The sequence below is a fragment of the Anser anser genome, assembly GCF_964211835.1.
Source record: "Anser anser genome assembly, chromosome: 5".
Lineage (NCBI taxonomy): Eukaryota > Metazoa > Chordata > Aves > Anseriformes > Anatidae > Anser > Anser anser.
Window position 1 is genome coordinate 41707628 of NC_139725.1, and position 21482 is coordinate 41729109.

The 21482-nt window shown below is 37.4% G+C and overlaps 2 protein-coding genes across 15 annotated transcripts in view; one reads left to right on the forward strand and one right to left on the reverse strand.

Annotated features, from left to right (window-relative positions):
• Positions 1-21482, forward strand: part of MIPOL1 (mirror-image polydactyly 1) — a 192850-nt gene that overhangs the window by 163326 nt on the left and 8042 nt on the right. For all 14 annotated transcript variants that reach the window (XM_083837762.1, XM_083837763.1, XM_083837773.1 and 11 more), the window contains one exon: positions 5408-5638. In XM_083837762.1, the coding sequence (XP_083693888.1) occupies positions 5408-5638 (231 nt within the window). The remainder of the gene's footprint in view (positions 1-5407; positions 5639-21482) is intronic.
• LOC310900198 (uncharacterized protein) overlaps positions 1-21482 on the reverse strand; it is a 61740-nt gene that overhangs the window by 12483 nt on the left and 27775 nt on the right. The window lies entirely within an intron of this gene.

A 21482-nucleotide genomic window follows, 5' to 3' on the forward strand; every position in this document is an offset into this window, starting at 1 on the left:
CATACTGAAGGTATGAAAAGTAAGCCACTATGACATTTAGGACAGGATCCTCCATCTTGATTCCACCTGGTTTGTGTTTCTGCAAATCCCTGACATAGGCAATTTCCCAGCTGGCTGACAGCCAGCATCACTGGCTTTACACCACCCACTCTCACACCCCTGCACTCATCCATGTCCATGGAGAGGCCTCCGGCAGCCATCAGAGAACCCAGGATCTGGGAAGGTGGAAAAACCTCTTGTCCCCGGGCTGCCTGTGCCCCTCCTGCCTGCCTGCCATGTTCAGCTGAAACAGGATCCATTCGGTTGTAGCTACGATGATAGTGCTGCCCAGGAAAGGCAGTCGGGATTCTGTGATATGCTGTACAATGTGGAGGTGTTGGCACCATCTTAAACATCCTTTATATTCAAATACTGAGGTCACTCTTGATGACTTGATGCCAGTTCTGTCTTCGATTAATAGATAAGGTTCCCTCTGTATTTGCAGTGTTACCTAAACAATCTATTACTGTAGGGAATAACTACAGTATTACAAATACTACCTTAAAGTTATTTTGTTAACTAAAGCCATTGGCAAATATTTAAGAATGGACAAAGGATATGAATTGGCAATAAAGAGCAGATAAAAGATAGCAAAATCCTTTCTTGCAACTTCTAGTATGGTAAAGTAAGCACTGTACAAAATACAATTATTTTTAAAATATCAGATTAATTTTACACAGAAGCTAGGCTTCAGGGCTGGATAGTCTCACTCTGTGAATGCTAGACAAAAATACTCTACTACAGCCAATTCCATGTCAAAACATGAGAGGAACATTTTAAAGCAATCTTGGTTGTAGGAATAGCGTGTAGTCAAATAAACTCTGAAGAGCATCTACAAAAGATGCTGTTGTGTTGAAAACTCAGTGCCTTAATTCTTGGAAGAAATCTGATAGCCTGTGGTTGTGTATATTGCAATTAACACAGGTACATCATGGAATCCTGGTGTTGTATGAGTCATGTTAATCTGTATCAAGTATTATATTTGTGATTAAAGCATAAAACATACAGTATTCTCTTCTGTAAACTCTGATGCACTGTATCCGAGAACTGACATATGTCTGAAAAAAGCTAATGCTTAAGTTATCATCTGCCAGACTCTAATTAATCAATTAGAGATCATAGAGGGACCAGCTCCAGGTGCTGCTGGGGATAGCATCTTGTGCTCAGGAAATTCAGAAGCATTTCTTGATCACAAGCTATTAACCATGGGTCTGCACTTACCTGAAGAGGATAGTACCACAGCTGCAAAAATCTCCAGAATGCTTCCTTCTACTTATTGGTATCATATCATGTATGTTTTGCTTGGATTCTGCTTCAACCAAATATTAGTCATCCATAAGCTATTTCTGTGGGAGTCCTGGACCATTTGATGCCGTGGTGAATGTGAGGAATGATAGGTGGTGCTGGATGTCATGTGCGTATCACTGACATGAATCTGTGCTGCCTGAGCGATTTATCTACTGGCTGCATGAGGTGACTTTTGATTACTGTGCATCTCTGTAAGTGAAGGGTTTGTAAAGGAGGTTTGGCTTCCAATTATTTCTTGTTGAAAGCATGTCTCAGCAGTCCCTCAACCTCGAGAAAGGCTCAAATGATTAAATCACGTGCCCTAAGTCCTTGCTACCTCTACCAGGCTGGTCCCTTGGGAATGGTGTGGGTACTGCAGGGTGCTTGGCGCTTGGAGAATGAAGTGAGATCCAAAAGAGAATGTTTGATGCTTGATGTCACCAGAAGACCATCTGGGTTTCATTTTTCCTAAATTCAAACTATGCTGGATCTAACATGCTTCAACAGTGACAAGTCCCTTTTCAGTAGTGAAGCTCAGAGCACCTTGCAAAGGTAGTTAGTCATTGCTCTTATTAAAGGTGAAAAGATTGAGGCCCGAGGAGGCACAATGTAGTGGCCTTTAATTTGTATATGTTGAAAAATGGAAGTTCTAAGATGGATGATCGTCAGTTCAAGCTTGCACTATAAATAATGAACATGTGCTTCAATCATACAGCATGCAGACAATGCAAGTCACAGGTTTCTCCAGATCATTTCAGGAGAGAATGTTGAGATTCAACCTACAGTTCACTATGGATCCAAATTCAAAAGTGATTGAGTTTGGTGGTAGGGACATGCATGATCAGTGCTTATCAGTCAACATGTTATTCTGTAAAATCCTAAGGTTTTATCACCAGCTGACACAGAGAAGAAAATCATTAGTGGGCTCTGCCCAACAAGTGCTTATTGTTGGGTTTGGTGAGAGAATATAAAATACAGAGGATACCTGAGCTCATCCTACAGATGAGGTAGTGACACTCTATGATGGACTGTAAGAATGCACAGAACATAGCCTGTGTTATGCATAACATGCACTAATGTTGTAACATGGTCTGTGGCCTGAGCTAACACAGATGGTGCCGTCAGTTAAATTAGTGAAAGATGTTTTGGAGGTTGTACTGAAGAGGAAACAGTTCTCTTAATATCTGTAATTGCAGAGGAAGGAAGGCTACTAAAATATTTGTCTATGGTAGGGCAATGTCATCTAGTTACCTGTCTACCAGCTGTCAGGCTCCTGACTCATTTGTAATGCGAACTTGACCATTTTATTTCCTCTGCTTTGCAGGAAAATGTCAAAGTCCTTCTAGGTGTTATGAACTTTTTTTTTTTTTAATATTTTCTTATTGGATTGTTTCCCAAGAGCACCTCTGAGGTAGTATTTTCAAGGTATCAATGCTGTCTAGCCTTTGAGTGGTCTCAGCACTATGAAGGGACCCTCTTCAAAGCCATCCCAAGTGCAGGCTGAGGTTTGAGCAGTCTCCAGAACTTGAGTGTCAGAGACATTTGTGGTGAAAACCAAGGTCAGACCGGCATGCATTTGGAAACACTGGATATGTTTATCACCGGAGATGGGGAGGAAAGAGGGAACAAATAGGGAATGTTTGTTTTTTTATTTCCCCCCACCCCTTTAGGTGGAAGGTTGTTCAGTAATTGCTTCAGGTGGAAAATCATTTCTCACCTTGCACCAAAAGTATGCCTGGTAAAGAGAGAAGTGTTATAAGAGCAGCACTTCATGCAGTTGATTTTCAGCCAGTGACAAGTCCCTCTGGGAACAGTTATAACTAGCGAAATCTATGGCAAGCTTGAAGGTGTTCTGACTTTGGGGGGACCTCTTGCTATCTGCCAGAGCTGCATAAGTGACTTCATCACATTTGACTTTTTCTTCTTCCTGGATATGGCTAAGGAGGACCATTAACTGCAGCTCTCAGACCCAGGCTTAATCAAAAATTGTTAGACTCATACTGCCATAGTAAGCAAAAGTTGGTGTTGTTTTTTTTTTTATAATGAAAGTGTGAATTCCTTAAATCAAGGAACAGTTTGAATGCTTCTGTGAACCATTTTTCAGGCCTAGAACTCTCATTTATTTTTGATTTATAGCATCAATATTATTTGAAGAAATAATCTTCTGGAACTTAGGAAATTGTATGGTCCTAAAAAAATGTTTGAAAGATTTATCAACCACGGTGCCTTTATCTATATGAATTGCACTGGCTTACAAAATATATACGTCAGAATCTCAGATGCAATCATTATGAGTTAAACACGTAACTGTGTATTGCATACTGTATTATTCAGGGCGAGTCTTTCAGAAGGAGCCCAGTTGTAGCCAGACAGGGACAGAATTTTAGATTTAGAATCTAAATAAAAGGCCATGTTTTTCTTATGTTCTAGAAAGGAAAATATTTTTTTAAAAAAAGCTCTCAGCTGGTATAAACAAGTTAGTTTTTTTCTTTGCTTGTTTGTTTTTTTGAAAACCAACGACCCATATATTCACTGAACAGTTTAGCTTCTCAGCATTTTTTTTTTCATTTTATTCTTGTGCCAGGTGTTTAAGAAGTAGACATTAGTGGTATTTCAGTACCCATCTTTCAGCATTATTTGCATATCTTTGTATTTTCCTGTGGTTATCAATGCTTGACCATAGTGGAATTTCAATCAGTAAATTTTATGTGCAACCTTTAATGAGTATGTTCTAGAGATTTTCTAGAGATTTTAATGTCCCTTTACAAATATTTATATTTTCAATATCTTAATTTAATTGAAAATGTTCTTCACTTTATTTTCAGACAACCTCAGGTAGTAGGCATAATGACATATCAACACTGACCTTTCAGCTTTTAGATTTCCATTAGTTCATGAACAGTTTTTTATCTATGTGTATTATATTTTAGTTTGTATATGATTTTCCTCTATGGACTGACAGAATGAAGGATGTTTTCTGTACAAACATCTTAATAAACTAGAAAGGAAGAACGTATGCTATTGCATACCACCTGCTGTCATGCAGAATATCTTGAGTATTACAATCAGTCTCCACTGCTACTAGAAATTTATGCTGAAATAATGTTTGATGTTTACATGGTCATCAATGAAACAAGACGTTACTATTTTGTGCTGTATGATTTGGTATCTCTGTGAATATAACTCAAAATTGTGTATAAAACTGAATGAGTTGAGTATACACCTGTGGCACTTCAGTGTGCAATAGTTGGTAAACATGTCTACTTTCTCCCTAAGTCAAACCAAAACAGTGACTCAGGAAAGTCTTTCCAAGAAGTTATGGTGGAGTATGTTGAAGTGTCCAGTAATAAAACAGTGAAGGACGCTATACATGTTGAAGTATCCAGCAATAAAACTCTGATGCTGGCAAGTAACCTATCTCTGTCTATCACAAAGAAGCTATTTAAGACATAGTGTATCACAGTATATGTGTTACTAGCTTATTTAAACCAGCATCAAGAAACATTTAAGTTCCATCTCACAAAAATATCGACTGAGGGCCTTTAGAATTGATTAGCATGCACAAATCATATTTCTAATAAATCCTGATATCTTAATTATGTTTGTACATTGTAACACTTTTATTCCTTTCATTGTATTGAAAAATCTTCAATTTTGCAAATAAACTCCCTTCAGTTGATGAGTCTGCTTGCTAAAAGAGAGGCCTCTGTATCATGAGATAATAACATATCAGTAACTTACACTGATTAATTCAACTTCATGTAAATCACAATAACAGCTTTTTCCTGCAGGTCATAAAGTGATTGGGAGAATAATGCAGTTGAAAAATACTACTACTTTGTAAGTTTGTTTAACAGGTTTTTGACTTTTTAAAATTCTGCTAGTTGTTACATACTTGTAGAAGACCCATGTGGAAATGAGGTATTCTCTTGTTTCACATCACCTTTGAAATAATATTGGTATTAATGCATATAGATCCGTATATGATAATATTAAAAATATTAATTAAACCGAGTGTAGTATTCTTGCAGTTCAGCCTTAGGCTGCACCTTAATGAACTGTATGGTTTTTTTTCCCCCAGTTCACACAAACCTTTGTCTCAAGGGATGAGCCCGAAGGACTGGCTTAACCATGCTTTCAGTACTTCTGAAGGTAGACTGAAAGACAGGGAGGATGTTGTGACCCTTACCTATGGCCAGATTGAAGAACTGGCAGCTCAGCTGCAGCAAGCTCAGTCAGAGCAGAAGAACACTGAGATGAAGCTCCAAAAGGCCTTGGAGGTTTCAAAGGAGGCCAACGAAAAAGTTCAGAAGTAAGTCATTTGCCTTCTTTCAGGAAAACTTGTAGTGGGAAAACAAATGAAACATTGTTCTTTTACCTGTGACTGAAAATGCTGTTGTACTCAGAACTAAGTTCCTTTAAAATGATTCCTTTTTTGTTGACTGTTCAGCTCATTACTTACTTAGTTATGAAGCCAATTATTTTAACAGTTATATATCGCTATGGAAGAGAGTGTGCCTGTCAGTACTGTTATGGAAACTGCATGTGCAAGGCACAAGGAAAGTGTTTCCATTTCTGATGAATCATTTACACCCATGGCAATTCTATAGCAACAGAGTATTTGCCTTTATAATTGCATGGTAGAACCTTCAGGTTCTCATGATTTCTTGTCTGGCATGATTCATACAGGAAATGCAGATGAGGTTGTTTAGGGGATGGCTTCAAAATGTCACTGAAATCGGCAGGAAGTCTCTGAATGGATGTGCAGGGATTGCATTCTCCTTCCCACCGTACAATTCCCTGTTGAAAGGTTACTGAACTTCAAAACCTGAAGTTCATCTCTGTTGAAGTCCTTATTGTGACAAGTTATTACTAGCACAGAAGCTTCTGAAGGTCTGATTGCTGGGATATAGGCAAATGTATAGGCTTTGCCTCTTCATAGTCTGGTGTTTCTCATTGCTGCATTGCATTTATCAGCTGCAAAATACCCTTCTCACACCCTTCCAAGGCTGTCAAGGCTGAGTTGCAGATTTTCCCATCAGTCCATATTTTTCTTCAACTTTAATGTCTGTAACATATTTCGAGAGTAGCTAGGAGTTGGCTTATAATATATTGCAAGGACCTAATAAGAGTTCTTCCTGTTTAAAAAGGAAATCATGCTGATGTTTCCTATTACAAAATATGCAAATTACATTTTTATATTATTAAGAATTATTTTTAACTACCTAAAATATAATTAATATATGTATATGAAAATACATCAGTCATCTCTTTAAAACCTCCAGTGGCTGAGAATCATTCAGATCTTTATTCTGAACATTTAGATGTTTTTGAAACTTCAGCAGGTGCATTAAACATGCTTGATAAAAATAAAACTATGAAAAATAATTGCAGCACCTAAAAGTGAATGTTGGCTAAACCTTTCTGTACACTGCTTGATTTTAAAGTTGTTGTGTTTTGTTTTATTTATAAACGCTTACTGACAACCTATATTTAAGTGAAGAATGTTTTTGTTTTGTTCTTGTTTTAGAGAATTCTTGTTTAATCCGATGTAACCACAGTGCCTAGAGTAGAAGTGCAAGCACAACCTGAATTAAAGTAGTGGTGATGCACTGCTATAGTAAAAAATACGTATGCAATTTAACATGCTCAAATACTTGGGAAAATTTTGGTGAGGTTAGTTTTCATTATTGCTAAGATCACACCACTGAGCCTATAGCAAAATCAAACAATTGGTTGAAGCCTTTTGATGACAATAGCATGCCTTTTTTACCAAGAAACTGTGGAAATGCTCTGTGCGTCTTCCCAGCACCCAGAGTCATCCACCCCCATCTTATAATTCAACCTGCAAACAGATTAAGCAGCTGAGTTTGTGGAAAGTGTGTTTACTTTGAGCTAAGAACCCTTGTGTGACACTATAGAGATTCCTCTGACACCTCTGGGAGAACTACACAGACAGTTCTTACTCATCAGCAGGGAAACCAGGCTGAGAATTCCCAATTCCTTTGTAGATTCAACTGCTTCATACAAATCAGTGTTTGGCAATTAGGCAGGAACTCATTTGTTAGCTTTGCTTTTTATTTCCAAGATGTAGGATGCTCTACATTTCAGAAAGGAACTGGCAATTTATAAACCTGTCAACTGAAAGACTTCTTGGTATTAATTACAGTAGTATTAATTATTAGTACTGTCTTAAGAGCAAGCTGCTTGTAATTTGAAATGTGATGCTACATTTCATAGCCCAAATAGGATTTTAAATGTCTGTTTACCTGATTTGCCATTCTTCTAAATGCCCAAGTAACATTTAATTCTGGTGAGAGAGATATTTAGCAGCTATATGAAGTAGTTTCCCAATATTAATCAGTAAAATATCTGAATAACATAAGCAACAGTTAAAACTCTGAAGAGGAGAATAATTATTAGCTTCACTAAGAAAGAATATAATTAGAATAATTAAAATAAAGTTGAAAAAGATGTACTTTGTATCTTCCTATCATGTAATTTCATAGTGTTCACTGTGCCTTTGCTAATCTGTTATCTGGCAGCATTAAAGAATTTTTTAATATTCCTAAAAACTTGAGTGTTTGCAGACAGCATCACATGCAGAGCTTGCAATGGGGATGGAATTTCTGCACAGTGTTGCCATAATTTCTTTAATTTGTGTACCTACCTGCAATTGTTGCTAAGTGCAAGACTGAAGTCAGAACAGTGGTCCTGGGCTTTCAGTCATCAGGACACAAAGCATCTAAAAAATTTCTGGATCCTATCCTGTATGAAACAGCAGCTGGGAACCAGAAGGGGGATATATTGGAATCTCTTAGTAGTGAACTTAGGTATAGTCAAATTCTGTTGATACTGAAGTGGTGTGAACACCTCGCATCAGCTCACTGCAGTGTGATATATGAATTGCAACTGTGTACTCTTGCTTGTAAAGACGATTTGCAGTCCTAGCAGGGGTGGTGGTGCGAAACAGAAAATAGTGATGGTTGGAAAGTAGCCCTGATCTAGCCAGAGAGAGAGTAGCAGCATTTGTTTGAATCTATTTTGATTTTGAAATACTAACAAGGTATATATTAGACTTTGAATAGAGCACTATTCTAGTTTATAAAACAAATACACATTTTAACTGTGTGAAGTGTGTAAATAAATGTGTATATGTACACATAACACAGTGCATATTTATTCATATACTTATTCAGTAGGAAATTATGACAATTTGTGGGGTACTTAAGATTTTTAACTTATGTTCTGTAGAGCATATAATTTTTGATATGTCATTAACATTAACAAAGAACACGGACAGTGGCACAGACTCCCCAGGAGCTCTGGCGTGGCGCCACAGGCCCCCCGCAAGTTTGTCCTGCTGGAGAAGCCAGGAGCCAGCTGGTGCAGCCCCAGAAGGGAAATGGGGCTGACCTGGAGAAGGTGGCTGGGAAAGCCTGTGAATTAATTAAGGCCTCTGCCAGCAGAGGAAGCAAGATATTTTAAAACTGTCCTTCCTGCTGGAGCCTCTGGGATCGAGGAGTGGCTACTGGTGACAGTGAGATCAGAGGAGGTTATAATGTAATACCAAATCAATATTAGCCAATTATCAGTAAAGGTTGAGGCCACTTTTGATGTATTTTTTTTTCAGGAAATGTTCTATTTTTCTGCAACAGCTTTGCAGCTGGGGGGAATTTTAATGCAATTTGTCTTTGAGGGCTTTATTTTTTTTTTCTCACAATTTAATGATTCCATCTCAGTAAAGTGTAGCTCTGCATATGTGAGCAGTCATACTCGCATACTCACAGACCTGCATGTCTAAGTTTGTAGCGGAAGGTATGCATGTAGAATTTCTATGTAGCCTTTCTGCTTCTAAAAGCAAACTCAAATCCATGAAGTGATGGTGCAATGCTAAAATATACAGGTATGAAAATCAGCATAAATCGTGATAGATATACTCAGCACACTTTGTCAAAGTAGTTCTTACTATGAACAAAGCAATTATAAAAGTGATGTGAGCCGGAAATTCTTACTTGTTTTGTTCTTAACTATTAAAGAAACCTTTTCCTTTTTTTTTTTGGTGTTGTTGTTTTGTTTTGTTTTGTTTTTTCCTTTTCTTTTTTGCTTTTAAGGTGGAAGGCAGGAGAGTTACAAATTTGGATAAAATATTTCAGTTTATTGAGTACAAGAAAAAAATAAGCTATCTTCTGAATAAGCAGGTAGTTTTATCAAATTAAATTACTGTCTCTCATAAAAGAAATACTATCTTTGCTTTACTTCCTAAGGTGTGGGTTTTCTGGCCACCTAATTTTCACTGTTATTGGAATGCACCCATTCTGAGTGCTTCTGGATTTCCCTCCAGCGTTTCTGAACATCATTTCTGTTTTCAGAGTTGTTCACTTAGTTTTGCTTCTTAGCTTATGCTGATAAATAAGTCCATCAATGAGACAACAAAAACAAACATTTCTTACCAGCATCTGACACATTAAAAAGAGTAAAAAAAATAAAAGAAATAAGGGCTGCATATTAACTAAGTGGCTAGAGTCCCCTTCCTCTGCAAGTAAAACTAATCTGCCTTGCTAGTACAGGAGTTGTGTGCATTTCACATTGACGTCCAAGACGTTCTCCGGTGCTTGCTGGAGGGTCTAATCTTTCCCAGAGTGGTCGGAGCAGTGCAGTTCAAGAACAAGAATGAATATTTGAATAATCACACCACAATGTGAGGTGACCCTCCGACAGGGGACTGACCAGATACACATATGGATTTTGGGAAGACGCTCTGATGCTCTTTTTTAACACAGCTGTGAGAAGAATGTGGCTAAGACCCGGTAGTCTTTCTGGAGTATAGCTGGCAAAGGAAACCATGAGGAGAAGAGAATTTAACACATGGGTGTAAGAGAGTCCGCTTCATTGATGCGATCTGAGGGGAATGTCTAATGACTGGAAGAATCAAACTTGGCAATGAACACACAAAGCTCTTTTCATCAATTCAAACGCAGACTTTAAAGCTGCAGATGGTTACCTCCAGCCTTGCCTATTCAGTGCGGGGTTGTATAAAATGGCACGTTGGTGAATACTAATAGATCAAAACAAAGATTTAATAACATAAAGATGTGGTGTTCATTTTTAAATGAGGATACAGGTCAGTGTCTCAGAAAAGAGTAAAATAAGTATCTTTATGTATAGGTCTAAAGTCTCATGAGATTTTTAACTGCAAACATGGTATCTTTAATGTACAGATTGTATTCAGTACAGCACAGCTATGCAGGGAACAAGCTAAAAGCAAGCATTTCTGATTTATTATACCGATTGAGCCTCTTTGCCTCATGCAAATGTTGTTAACTAGTTATCTCCCTTTTAAAATCATACCTACATATATTTAGTTGAAGTATATATTGTAGCTTGTATGCTTTCAGTCACTTGTTTTAGATAAGAATGGAGCTAGTTAATTAGAAATTGCAGGCAGAAGCACGACACAAAAGAAACAAGTTGTACATTCACTGGGACTTAGAGCTATTTGTTTTGGAGGAACCACCAAATGTTAGAGAACTCGGTTTTATTTTAAATTTTGAAAATGCATGTCTTTTATTTTCACCTTTCAAAACAATTAAAATAATTTGATTTCTTATTTTATTAGGATGACACATTTAGATGTTCAGACTCCCCTATTAAAACTAGGCTGCTTTTTTTTTCTTTTTTTTTCCTTTTTTTTTTTTCTTTTTTTACAAAACTGTAGCCTGAATGTGAGATCATGTTAGCTACTGGAGATGAGTAGTACGGTTTCATAGATATTAATAGTTTCACTGATTTGTGTCAGTAAATAATTTAGCAGATGTCAAAAGTGATTTTGCTTTTAATGAAAACCACCATGTTGTCTGCTGCTGTGAATTTCTGCTGGGATTGAATAGTTGGTAATCTTTTAATACCATATAGGGAATAATGTAACTGGTGCTTGCATTTTGAGATGTAAGTTCTGAAGACTTGTCAAAGACAAGACACTAGACATTTCTACTAAATGTAGAGCTAGTTTCTTAGTTACAGTAAATTGGCTTAGCTCTGTTGCACTGAGTTGCATTAATTTGTCCCAGCTAAGGATCTGACCTGTACTTTACTGTGAAACAGATGCTGGTGGCTACATTCAAAAGACAAGCAAGTGAGGGCACAGTGCTAAGAATTTTTTACTTACTGTAATAAATGATTGAAGTCAATGGCTATGAGAGTTCAAAAGGAAGGAGATGAGGGAGGAGAAACTCTTGTAGCAGTCTAAGATAGCAATGAAAATCAGCAATAACTCTGAACTTTCAGAACTGGATCAAAAGTTATTAAAGGATATTCAACGTGGAAAAAGCTGCTTGATGAGGACTGATGTGTTGGCTGCCTCGTGCGATGATTAAAAGCAGATTATAAACTCCATGGGGCCCATAAGAGATATACAATCTCCACAGGCGGGGTTTTATAGTGTTTAGGAAACCCACACTAGCCAGATGGAAGACTCCCAGACACGCAAAACTACCACATACCCCAAAGAATTCTGCTGTGCAGCAGAGCTGATGTAAAGTTTCTTTGGCATGCAAGGCATGAAGAAGAACATTGGAGAATCTGAAACACAAAATCTAGTACCAAGTATATCATATCTTACATAAAATATTACCATTAACTAGAGTAGCAAAAACAGGCAATGTGAAATTATTAGGTTTAGGGGCAATGGGCTTGCAAGTAGTCTGCTTTAGGAATTAGGTTTAGTGAGGAATTAAGACTAATTGAAATGTGTGAAGAAAGTCATGTCTGATCTAACAGAAAGCAGTACATAGTAGGGACAGAATTTATTTAAATACTTGGAATTCTGCACTAACACCATTGACTTCTCTCAGAATAACTCCCCTCAGACTGCACTAATATGCCTAGTGAAATGACGAATTTAAAAGTCTTGTAGAGATACATATTTGTTGTAATAAAAGAATTTAGTAAGCCAATAAAGTTGTGTTCAACTTCAGATAAATTTAACATACTGAGTGAAATCAGTTTCCTGGGTTGTGAGGAAATAAAATATTGAACTAACATTCAAATCTAAGGTGAGCTGAACAAATTCAGCCACTCGGGGCATATTCTCTGGACCTTTCTAGATATGCTGTGTTTTGGTATCACTCAGCAGATCTTGTTTCTCTTGGTATGTCTAAAGTACCATTCATTCTGCACAAAAGGAAATATATTACTTTTGCAAATCTGTAATGAAATGTGTTTTCCACACTGAATCATATCGCTTCACTGGATGACGCATTGCTTGCGAGTTTTTGAATTGCATGCTCCATGTTACAGTCCAGTTAGGATTTGCAGGCTGTGGAGGGAGTGGCTGGTGCTACCTACCACTTGCAGTGATAACTTCCTGACCCAGAGAAGAGAGGACTTGCGTTAGCATAAATAGAAACTTCTGACTGAATAACACAAAAACTATCTGGCTAGTTTAGGAGCACTCTTCTCTTATAGCCATTGTTACAAATCCCATCCCAAGGTGCTGTCTTGCACTCTGTGCAGTCTGGAGGAGGAATGTGCCTGTGCAGGTCCTGTTCTGAATATTGGAGCCCTGAAAGACAGATCTGGTGATGTGAGCCACAGCTAAGACCCTTGCTAGTACTAATGATTCGTAATTTCTTTTGGTATTTCCTTGTCTTTTGAGGATGGCCCTTAGTAGATCATTTTGTTGTATCAGTACCAAAAGTCTCTTACAGTTATAATCTGTGATAGTGCCAGAGCAGATTGTGGAATACCAATTTCATGGATATTTTGGGTGTCATAAATTATAGTGAGGCCTTTAGCATCTGATTGTTTATGGTCAATGCCAGAATTATGTTCAGTGGGGTACTTAACAGAATGAAGTCAAAATAATAATAATAATAATAATCCCAAACAAAAGGGAATTACAGATAAAACTTTAATGCATCCCTTGCACACCCAAGCCATCCATTGACTACAGGAAGTTTCACATGGATGAAGAACACAAAACTGAGTATACAATCTAAGTCAAGTGTTTATTTTCTTTGTGTAGCTATGATTTACATTTACTTAACCTCTGTAAATCATGGATTGCAGTGCAGATATTGTTTTCTTAAAGTATGCGTAGTTACAATATAAACACAAATATTTATCATCATTTGAATATTTATCATCTCAGTCTTTCAGGAAAATATAAGCAGAGCTGAAACTTCGTTCTCTCAAACACTAAAATGTATTCTATGAAAGTCAAATGTTTTCACAGTCAACATAATCACGGCATCCCAGTTTTTGACCTGTGTGTTCATTTACAGTTTGCTTATAGCTGCTTCACAGAGATGGAAGTTTGTAGATTACAACATGGTTTTATTGATTTATCAGTAGCAAAATACACTAAGTATACTCAGTAAACTGGATCGGCTAGCTCTTGGGCTTGTATTGTATAATATCAGCTTGTTGTGGAATACTTCAGAACAAAATCAGAATGTTGGCATAGTTAATATAAATGGTGTAAACCAGACTTGCAAAGACCAATATTTAGTAAGGCCAATAACACAAACAAATTAGATTTTGAAGTTGTTTGCCCAATAGGAGGAAGCATGCTGACACAGTATTTGTAAGCTTAGAGTTAACTATTCTCTGGAAAAATATTAAATAACTTTGAAAAGCAGATTGAGTGCTTCCTGAAGAAAGGCAAGAGAACTTTTTCTAAGACTTGCTTTTTTTCCAAGATGATAAAATGAGTGTCACAGCAAATAATCATTTACTTTAATATTTTATATCCAAATAAAATAAATCCATGGCATTTACATTGCCGTTACTAAATAGTATTTGGTTTGTTTGCAAGAGTCATTTATTTGTGGCTTGGCTGAAGGAATAAAAATAAATTTGCGGTTCTTTCTGTTAATACTCATACTGTTTCTTAACATATGCAAAAGATTGAATACTGTAAATGTATGTGCAGAAGCTCAACAAGAAATCCCAGACTTACTGAAGCTTCTGAATTACGTATAAACTTTTGGAGAATTGCTGGAATGGTTCTTTACAGCATCAAATAGGAATAACAGACTAGGCCCAATCCAGCAAAATATTTAATTTTAAGCAAACTTGAAATCATTTTTCCACTACTTAAAGTGTACCTTTACTGAAGAAGGAACTACTTCAACAACAACAACAACAATAAAAAATTGCAGTTCATGTTTATAATCTAATGCTGAGTCATGGAAGTAATAGCCAGATGTTTTCAAAGCTTTTAATTTTTTTGAACAAGGTTTTTTGGAAAGGCAGCATTAATTGTGTTTGTAGGTATGAGAGCTAACAAAAACTTCAACCCTATAATTGCCCCTGCTTTACTGGTAAGTTTCTCAGTTTCCCTTTTCTAGGTTTTTGCTATATGTGAGGTGGGTATAGGAATACAAATCTAAACACTGACTTGTTGTAAGTCGTAAATCTTTAGGACCAAAATTTAGCATTTCTGTTTCAGATTATGGAATTTTTGTCCATAGAAAGTATCAGAATTCATCTTTTGAATGGAAGACACTGCAGATATTGGGATATGTATAACAAAATTGCCATATTTAACATTTTACTCTGGGCCTCATAATACATCAATTTCTGTCACTGCATATGATTATATAACTAAATGATTATATATTAAAATATATATATATATATATATAAAAGAAGGGTATAATAAGTGCACATCTACATATGATAAAAGGGATATCCTAATTGGAAAACTCAGCAAAAAGTTATTTCATAGGTCTCTGATTTTAAACACTAGGAAAATATTTTACTCTGCTTTTGAAGAATTTCAGGAGTCTTGATGTAAAGCCAGATTTTTATGCTCGTATCAGGAGAAATTAAAAGCCTTTTTTCCTACAATCAATCTCATTCACATCACCACCAGGCAGAATTGCCACCAAGGCTTGAGTCAGTAAGCTCACCAGTTGAGAAAAATTAAAGCTGTCCTCGAAATTAGCTGAAGGTGCACTGCTTCTCTCCTCATTCAGCCTCTCACTCAAGAATTCTCTGATCTCCCAGGAGTAGAACAAAATGTGACACTAAAGCTCATTTCCAGTCACATGGAAGGAACATGTAGCAAAAAGGGCCTAAAAGGCCCTTTTTTGAGGGTTCAAAAAAATTTCATGTGAATTGTCATGATGGAATGGTGCAAAAGACAGTTGGAGACTGGTGCCTGCTTCTGAAGAGAGGCTACTGAAGCTTGTTTTTACTTTAATGGCCTTAAATGGATGATAACTTGGTAAAAGGTCTTTGATGTGTTTTAAAGAACATTACACGCGTGTAGAAGACACTTTGGTCTGTGATGCTGAGTCTCAACTGGTAATTTAAAGCTCATTTTTTATGTGCAAATGAGCAGTGAGACACCTTTTCTGTTTTTGTCCCTGCATGTGGGACCACATTGCAACATCACCAAAATAGACAAGCTTCACGTTGATAACTTCTATCTGTAATACATTGCAGACATTAAGAGGAGAGGATGTTTCATCCATGGATTTTTTGTTGGTCCGCTACTGCCAAAAGACTGCTCTTTTTTTTTTTTTTTTCTATAAATACTTTTTAGGAGGATGACTAAGTGTGAGTCGCCCTGAATCCAGCAGAAGTCTATGGGCACCACTGAATTACACCAGAAGGGTGGGGAGTTCAGCTACCAGTCTGAGCCCGTTGTGAATGGCTTATCACAACTGGGAGCTCAACTAAATCCTTTCTTCTTGCATCCAAACCCTTTTCCATTGTTACTTGATCTCTCAATGATACCATAGAAATCATTCCAGTGTGGGCAACATCACATGAGTCACACAAGGAAGGAATGTTTATTGAAATACATCAAACCCATGTAAAAGTGACTGTTTTGAATGTATAGTGGACAGATTGGATGATGGTTTATCGGAAGGAATTTTCTCTCCACAAGCTCCAGATTACTCATGGTCACAAGGGTGGGACCACCTCAGGGAGACAGAACATAGCTGAGAGCTGTCTAGAGCCAGCAAGTCTGCATCAGGTTTTGTAAAATATTTGTGGAATCAAGAAAAAAGCTAATGTTGTCTTCATTGTTTATGATATCAAGAGAAGTCTGCCAAAGTTGTGCTTTGATGGGGTGGACTTGGGAAGCAGCCTGAGCAGTACAGCAGTATTTGAGATTTTACGAACTCGTTGTATACAAGGCTTGACTAGAACATGCCCAAAAGGGGAGGGACTTCCTCAGAACAGGCAGCTGAGAAGTTCAGACCTGGCCTTGTAAAGAAGGGTTGTTTGAAATACACAGAAAGGTATAATGTGGTGATTTCAGACTGACACTTTTAAAGTTTAGAGTCTTTTAGTAACCCCATTCCCCACAGATCCTTAAATGTATTATCAAACTGTTGGTCCTACATTTCATCAGAAATCCTGTCTGTGGTTTTGAGCAGGTTTTAAATAGTAGTTATTTTTGACAACAGATTTTTGACCTTTTTTTTTTTAATGTTCCTGAAGAAGGATATAGAACAACAAAATCTTCTAAGTAGGTCTTTTTTGCATTTCCTGAAGTACATCTCAGCTAGATGTAGAATAAGAGAACTGGCTGGTTGTTACCACTTGACATGGTCCAGAGCATGGATTAAGAAACCAAGAGGAGTGGGTTCTGTATCCAACAATTTTTGATGCTAACTTTGCAGGCATTTATGCCTATACTTGTGTGTGTGTGCATGTACATGAGGAACCCAGTTCAGTTCAAGACTACTTATATATGGAGTTAAACATGAAAAAAATTTGTGGGTCCTTTTGGTCTTCTTGGTTGGTTCAGCTTCAACAAGTCATTTCCCTTCTCTGCATGCTGTTTTGCCCCATGCAAAGTACACATAATGCAAAATACACCTGATGTCTGCCTTTTAAGCACTTTACACAAAAGTTCTGACCTTCCCTTCATATTGTGAGTGTTCAAAGGAAAGAATATTTGCTTTCTGAGATTGTATTGCTCACCAAAAAAAAGGTGGGGAACTGTTCAGAGACAGAATAAGCCTGCCTGTAAATCATGGCTCTATAATGATACCAGACGTCGTACCAAAGGGTCAGACTAGTGTTCATTAGAAGCTGATAGGAAGCAATATTTTTCCCTTTTCAAAAGAATAAATACTGTGATGGAATACTTTCTACAGGGAAGATATATTAGCAATAAAGTAAATCTGCTAGCTTTTCTTAAGCAGATGACAGAGAGTTCCAGGAAGTATTCATCAAGAAAATCCAAGAGACACTCGCCTATTCATATCAGCACAAACTTTGTGGAAATTCTGTCACAGTAAGTAGTAGGCTTAGGTGGCAAGATTTCTCCTAGAAAAGGGACTAGCTGTAATACCAAGTGAGTGGAAACAATAACTGTCAGTGCTAAAAGTATTTCAAGCTTATGGAAGGAGGCATAGAAAAGGGTTTTCTTGCACAAGTAGGTGTCGTGAACTTTGCATAAAACCAGTATATAAACTGTGGGACTGAGGCTGGAGTAATTAGTTGAAGTTCTCTGATCAATACCTTTCACAAGGTGGCATTAAATCCAGCACAGAGGCAGAAGTCCTGATTCTGTATTATTCTGTACTGTGTACCAATCTACATGAATGCAAAGTAGAGTGAAATGCTGTCAAAATAGATCAACTGTGTTTATCACTCACTTTTCCTCCTGCTAGTGATGGCACAAGGTGAATAGTAATGGTGAGCTAGCTCATAATCTTCCAAACAGAAGGTAGAAAGCAAACAATTTGACAAGATTAGTTATTGTGAACCACAGATAAAGGCTTAATATTTTAGCCAAGGCCTGTGTAAGCCAGGTTTATTTTGAAATATGTCTGCTGTCAGGAGCCCAACTGGCTGTATTTACTTCTAAGTTTAATCATATACAGAATTACTCTTTTGGGTTGAGAAGACGCTGAAAGGGATTTAATAGGAATGCTTGTTTTGTGACAGGGCTTTTCAGAGACAGAATGGCTTGCCCTGCCAAATTTAAGGTCTGTAAGTTTAATGGAACATACTTTTTGGAGTGACATTACAAACAGTGTTGGGCAAGCAGGAATTGGCGGCAGTGCCTGGAGTAATTAGATTCAACACTGTGGTGTACCACAGTTTAGAGCTCACTGATGCTGCTAAATCAGTCTCTAATATTCGATTTTAAGACCAGAAAGGGCTGTTAATACCGGTCAGTCCAGCCACCTGTCTAACACAGGGCACAGAATTTCACCCAGCAATTCCTGCATCAGGTTCAGAAACACTGCTGAACTGCTGTGTGTCATTTAGAAGACACACAGTCTCCAGTGCAAAAGATGCAGAGGAAACTTTGCTAGGTAGAGGCAGCCAGGTCCATATAAGCTCACGTAGTCTTTAGCAAAATGTTGATTTATGAAGATTCCTGTTACAGACTGGTAGATGACCCATTACATACACCCAGGTGATGTATTTCAGTGAGTCAATCAGAAATTATTATTGTTGAAAAGTCAGGGTTTTGAGGTGGCAAAAATAATACCTAAATTTAGGAATAAGAATAATTAAAGTTTCACTGAACCACCCAGAGGGCAAGAAGGAGATGCCTCTGTAGCACACAGGCCACTTACTGCAAGGCCATACCCTTACGTTCCAGGCTTTGATCCAGGGAATGTTTAAGCATCTTATTTAATCAGAGCAGCTTCAATAATTGAAACTGAAAACAAGGCCCCCCCTGAACCCAGTGTTCTCACAGTGCTGCTTCCTGAAGAGGGAAGCAGCTGGAGCCTGATTCTCTTCTACAGACAGTAGACCTGAACCAGTTTCCTCCAGCTTCTTGAGTAAATGATCCTATCCAAGTGATTGGTTTCTAGAAAAGTGATAGTATCATAGCATAGCAGTATCTTCTCCGTGTCACTAATTTCCTTCACTTTTGCACAAAATGTCTGAAAACAAGTATGCTGAGTAGGATTCAATGAAATACGTCCAAGAAGAAAACTGAAGGAAAGGAGAGGAAAAGAAAATGAGTTGTTTTTGTTTTTCTTTCATTCTGAGATGAAAATAAGTGAATTTGTTTGTTGGAATGCTCACGAAACAGTCACTTATTCACAGAGCCCAACTGCTAAATTGTTTGTAATTCATTTTATTTACCTAAAATATTTTTAAATGCTTGGTTTCTAAAGGGAATTAGTGTTAACAAAACACATTCCACAAGAAGCCAGAAATCATGCAAGTAAGGCCATCTTCATATCCTAAGCCTAATCTTATCTACTGGAAAGATAACCAAGGGTTATAGTTTAGGTTTATAAGCCTTTATATAGCATTTCAAAATCCAGGAGGGTTTTGTTTTTATCACTTAACCCCCACATCTGCAGGTAGAAGCTATTGTTTTCAGCTAGTCTATATATTGCTTTGCAGATTAAGGCATAGGCTACTTGAAGGATGCTTTTTTGTTTCAGCTGAGTATACATTTTGGCTACTTCTGGGGCATGATGCCCTGCAGGATTATTCTGTGATGCTGTAACTCGGTCATGTACAGAACTTGTGGATAAAGGCCAATGCTCTCATTTGGAGTGAGTTCCTTTGGCCAGAGAAGGAGCAGTGTGGGAGGATCTACATGGATTTTTACTGATCCCAAGCTCCAGTTTAAACCTAGATTTCTTCAGCAGTCAGCAATACAGTGGTTGCACCAGTAGGTACCAGCTTTGCAACTATACATCCAGCTTCTGGGCTCCTCAGACAAACTTCTCTGTCAGTAAGAATTGTAAGTCTACCTTATTGAGCATGACTGAAGAACCAAAATAGTTTATATACAAGGGAGTAAAACTCTGTAAATCTCTGCTAAAAGTCAAAGGAGGTTGTCAAACAGTTCAGGAACTATGTAAGAATATTCCATATAACATCATGCTCTCTGTATAGGCATTTTGTTAGATGGTGGTAAGAGAATACAATTTGGAATAATTGAAAGAGTAATTGAGAATAGTGAAGAATCTGTCTTGGGGAAGACATTGGTGGCGACATTCATGTTTAGGTAGCCTTCCTCTGAAGATGAGGAACTTCTTAAAGCTTAGCAACACTTTTAAAAGTATATATTCAAACTGGTAATACTATAACAGCAAGCCCCTCAAGTAATTTTTTTTTTATTATTTCTGTGTAGTAAAACACAGATTCCCCTGATACTGAGGAATAATTAAGCCACTGCAATTCAAGACTCTTCACAATGATGAGTGTTTTGCTAACTTCTCCTGAGTGTCATATTTCATGTTGCATCGATACTATGAAGACTGTTTCCTTCACAAGCAAAAAAAATGTCATTTGTTAAACCAGCATCCTAGGATACTATCAAATGTAGTCAGTACTTCTTTCAGTTAAGTAAAGTATGGTGAGGCTATACTGGCAGATATATCATGATTGGACAAAATAATAAAAACTGTTTTCTTCAGGTCACTGTCCTCTGTATTTTGAATCAAACTCTGCAGACCCTGAGACTTTTAGAGTAGTTCCCAGCACCTCCCATTCTGCTGCTTAGATATTTCAGTTAGTTTTTATCTTGAGGTATTCCTTCAGTTGACCACAGATTAAGATGCTCAGCTTCCAAAAGGAGCTGCCTGCAGTAACCCACCAGGCTTGATGCAAAGGCATGATTCTGTCATCCTCACCCCTTGCAGGTAGTGCCTCATTTACACAAATGGCCTTATTAACTGTCTTTTATTACTCACAAAGAAAAATGTTGCTTATTGTGAGTCAGGATGGCAGAGTTGGGCCCTTGGTGAACAAAGAGTCCAGGATTATCGTTCTGAAAAGCCCCCTGAGGCCTGTATCAAGAGTTATTAACCACTGATTCAGCCCATAGCATTATTTTGTAGGCTTAAGTGGGATTTTAGTGGTATATTGGGTCTTGTGTGTGTGTAGGGGTGAATTTTGCCCTCTGTTATTTTATCTTATAAATAGCTGTTACAGTTTCTCTTTTACATTATTGTTTAAATCTCTTTCAAAGGTATGGATTCTTAATCCCCTGCTGTTTTTTTTTTCTTTCTTCTAATAAAGAATAAATAAATTTGCAAATCCACACATGACTGAAACAAAAGGCAAATAAGCCCTGCACAGTTTGTTTTTGGTGCTGGATACCTCATTTTGATGATTTCAGTCATCATTCATTTGAAAGGCAGAAGCTATGATTGTTAAGCCTCATTATTTTCAATGAAGCCTGACAGTTTCAAGGTTAA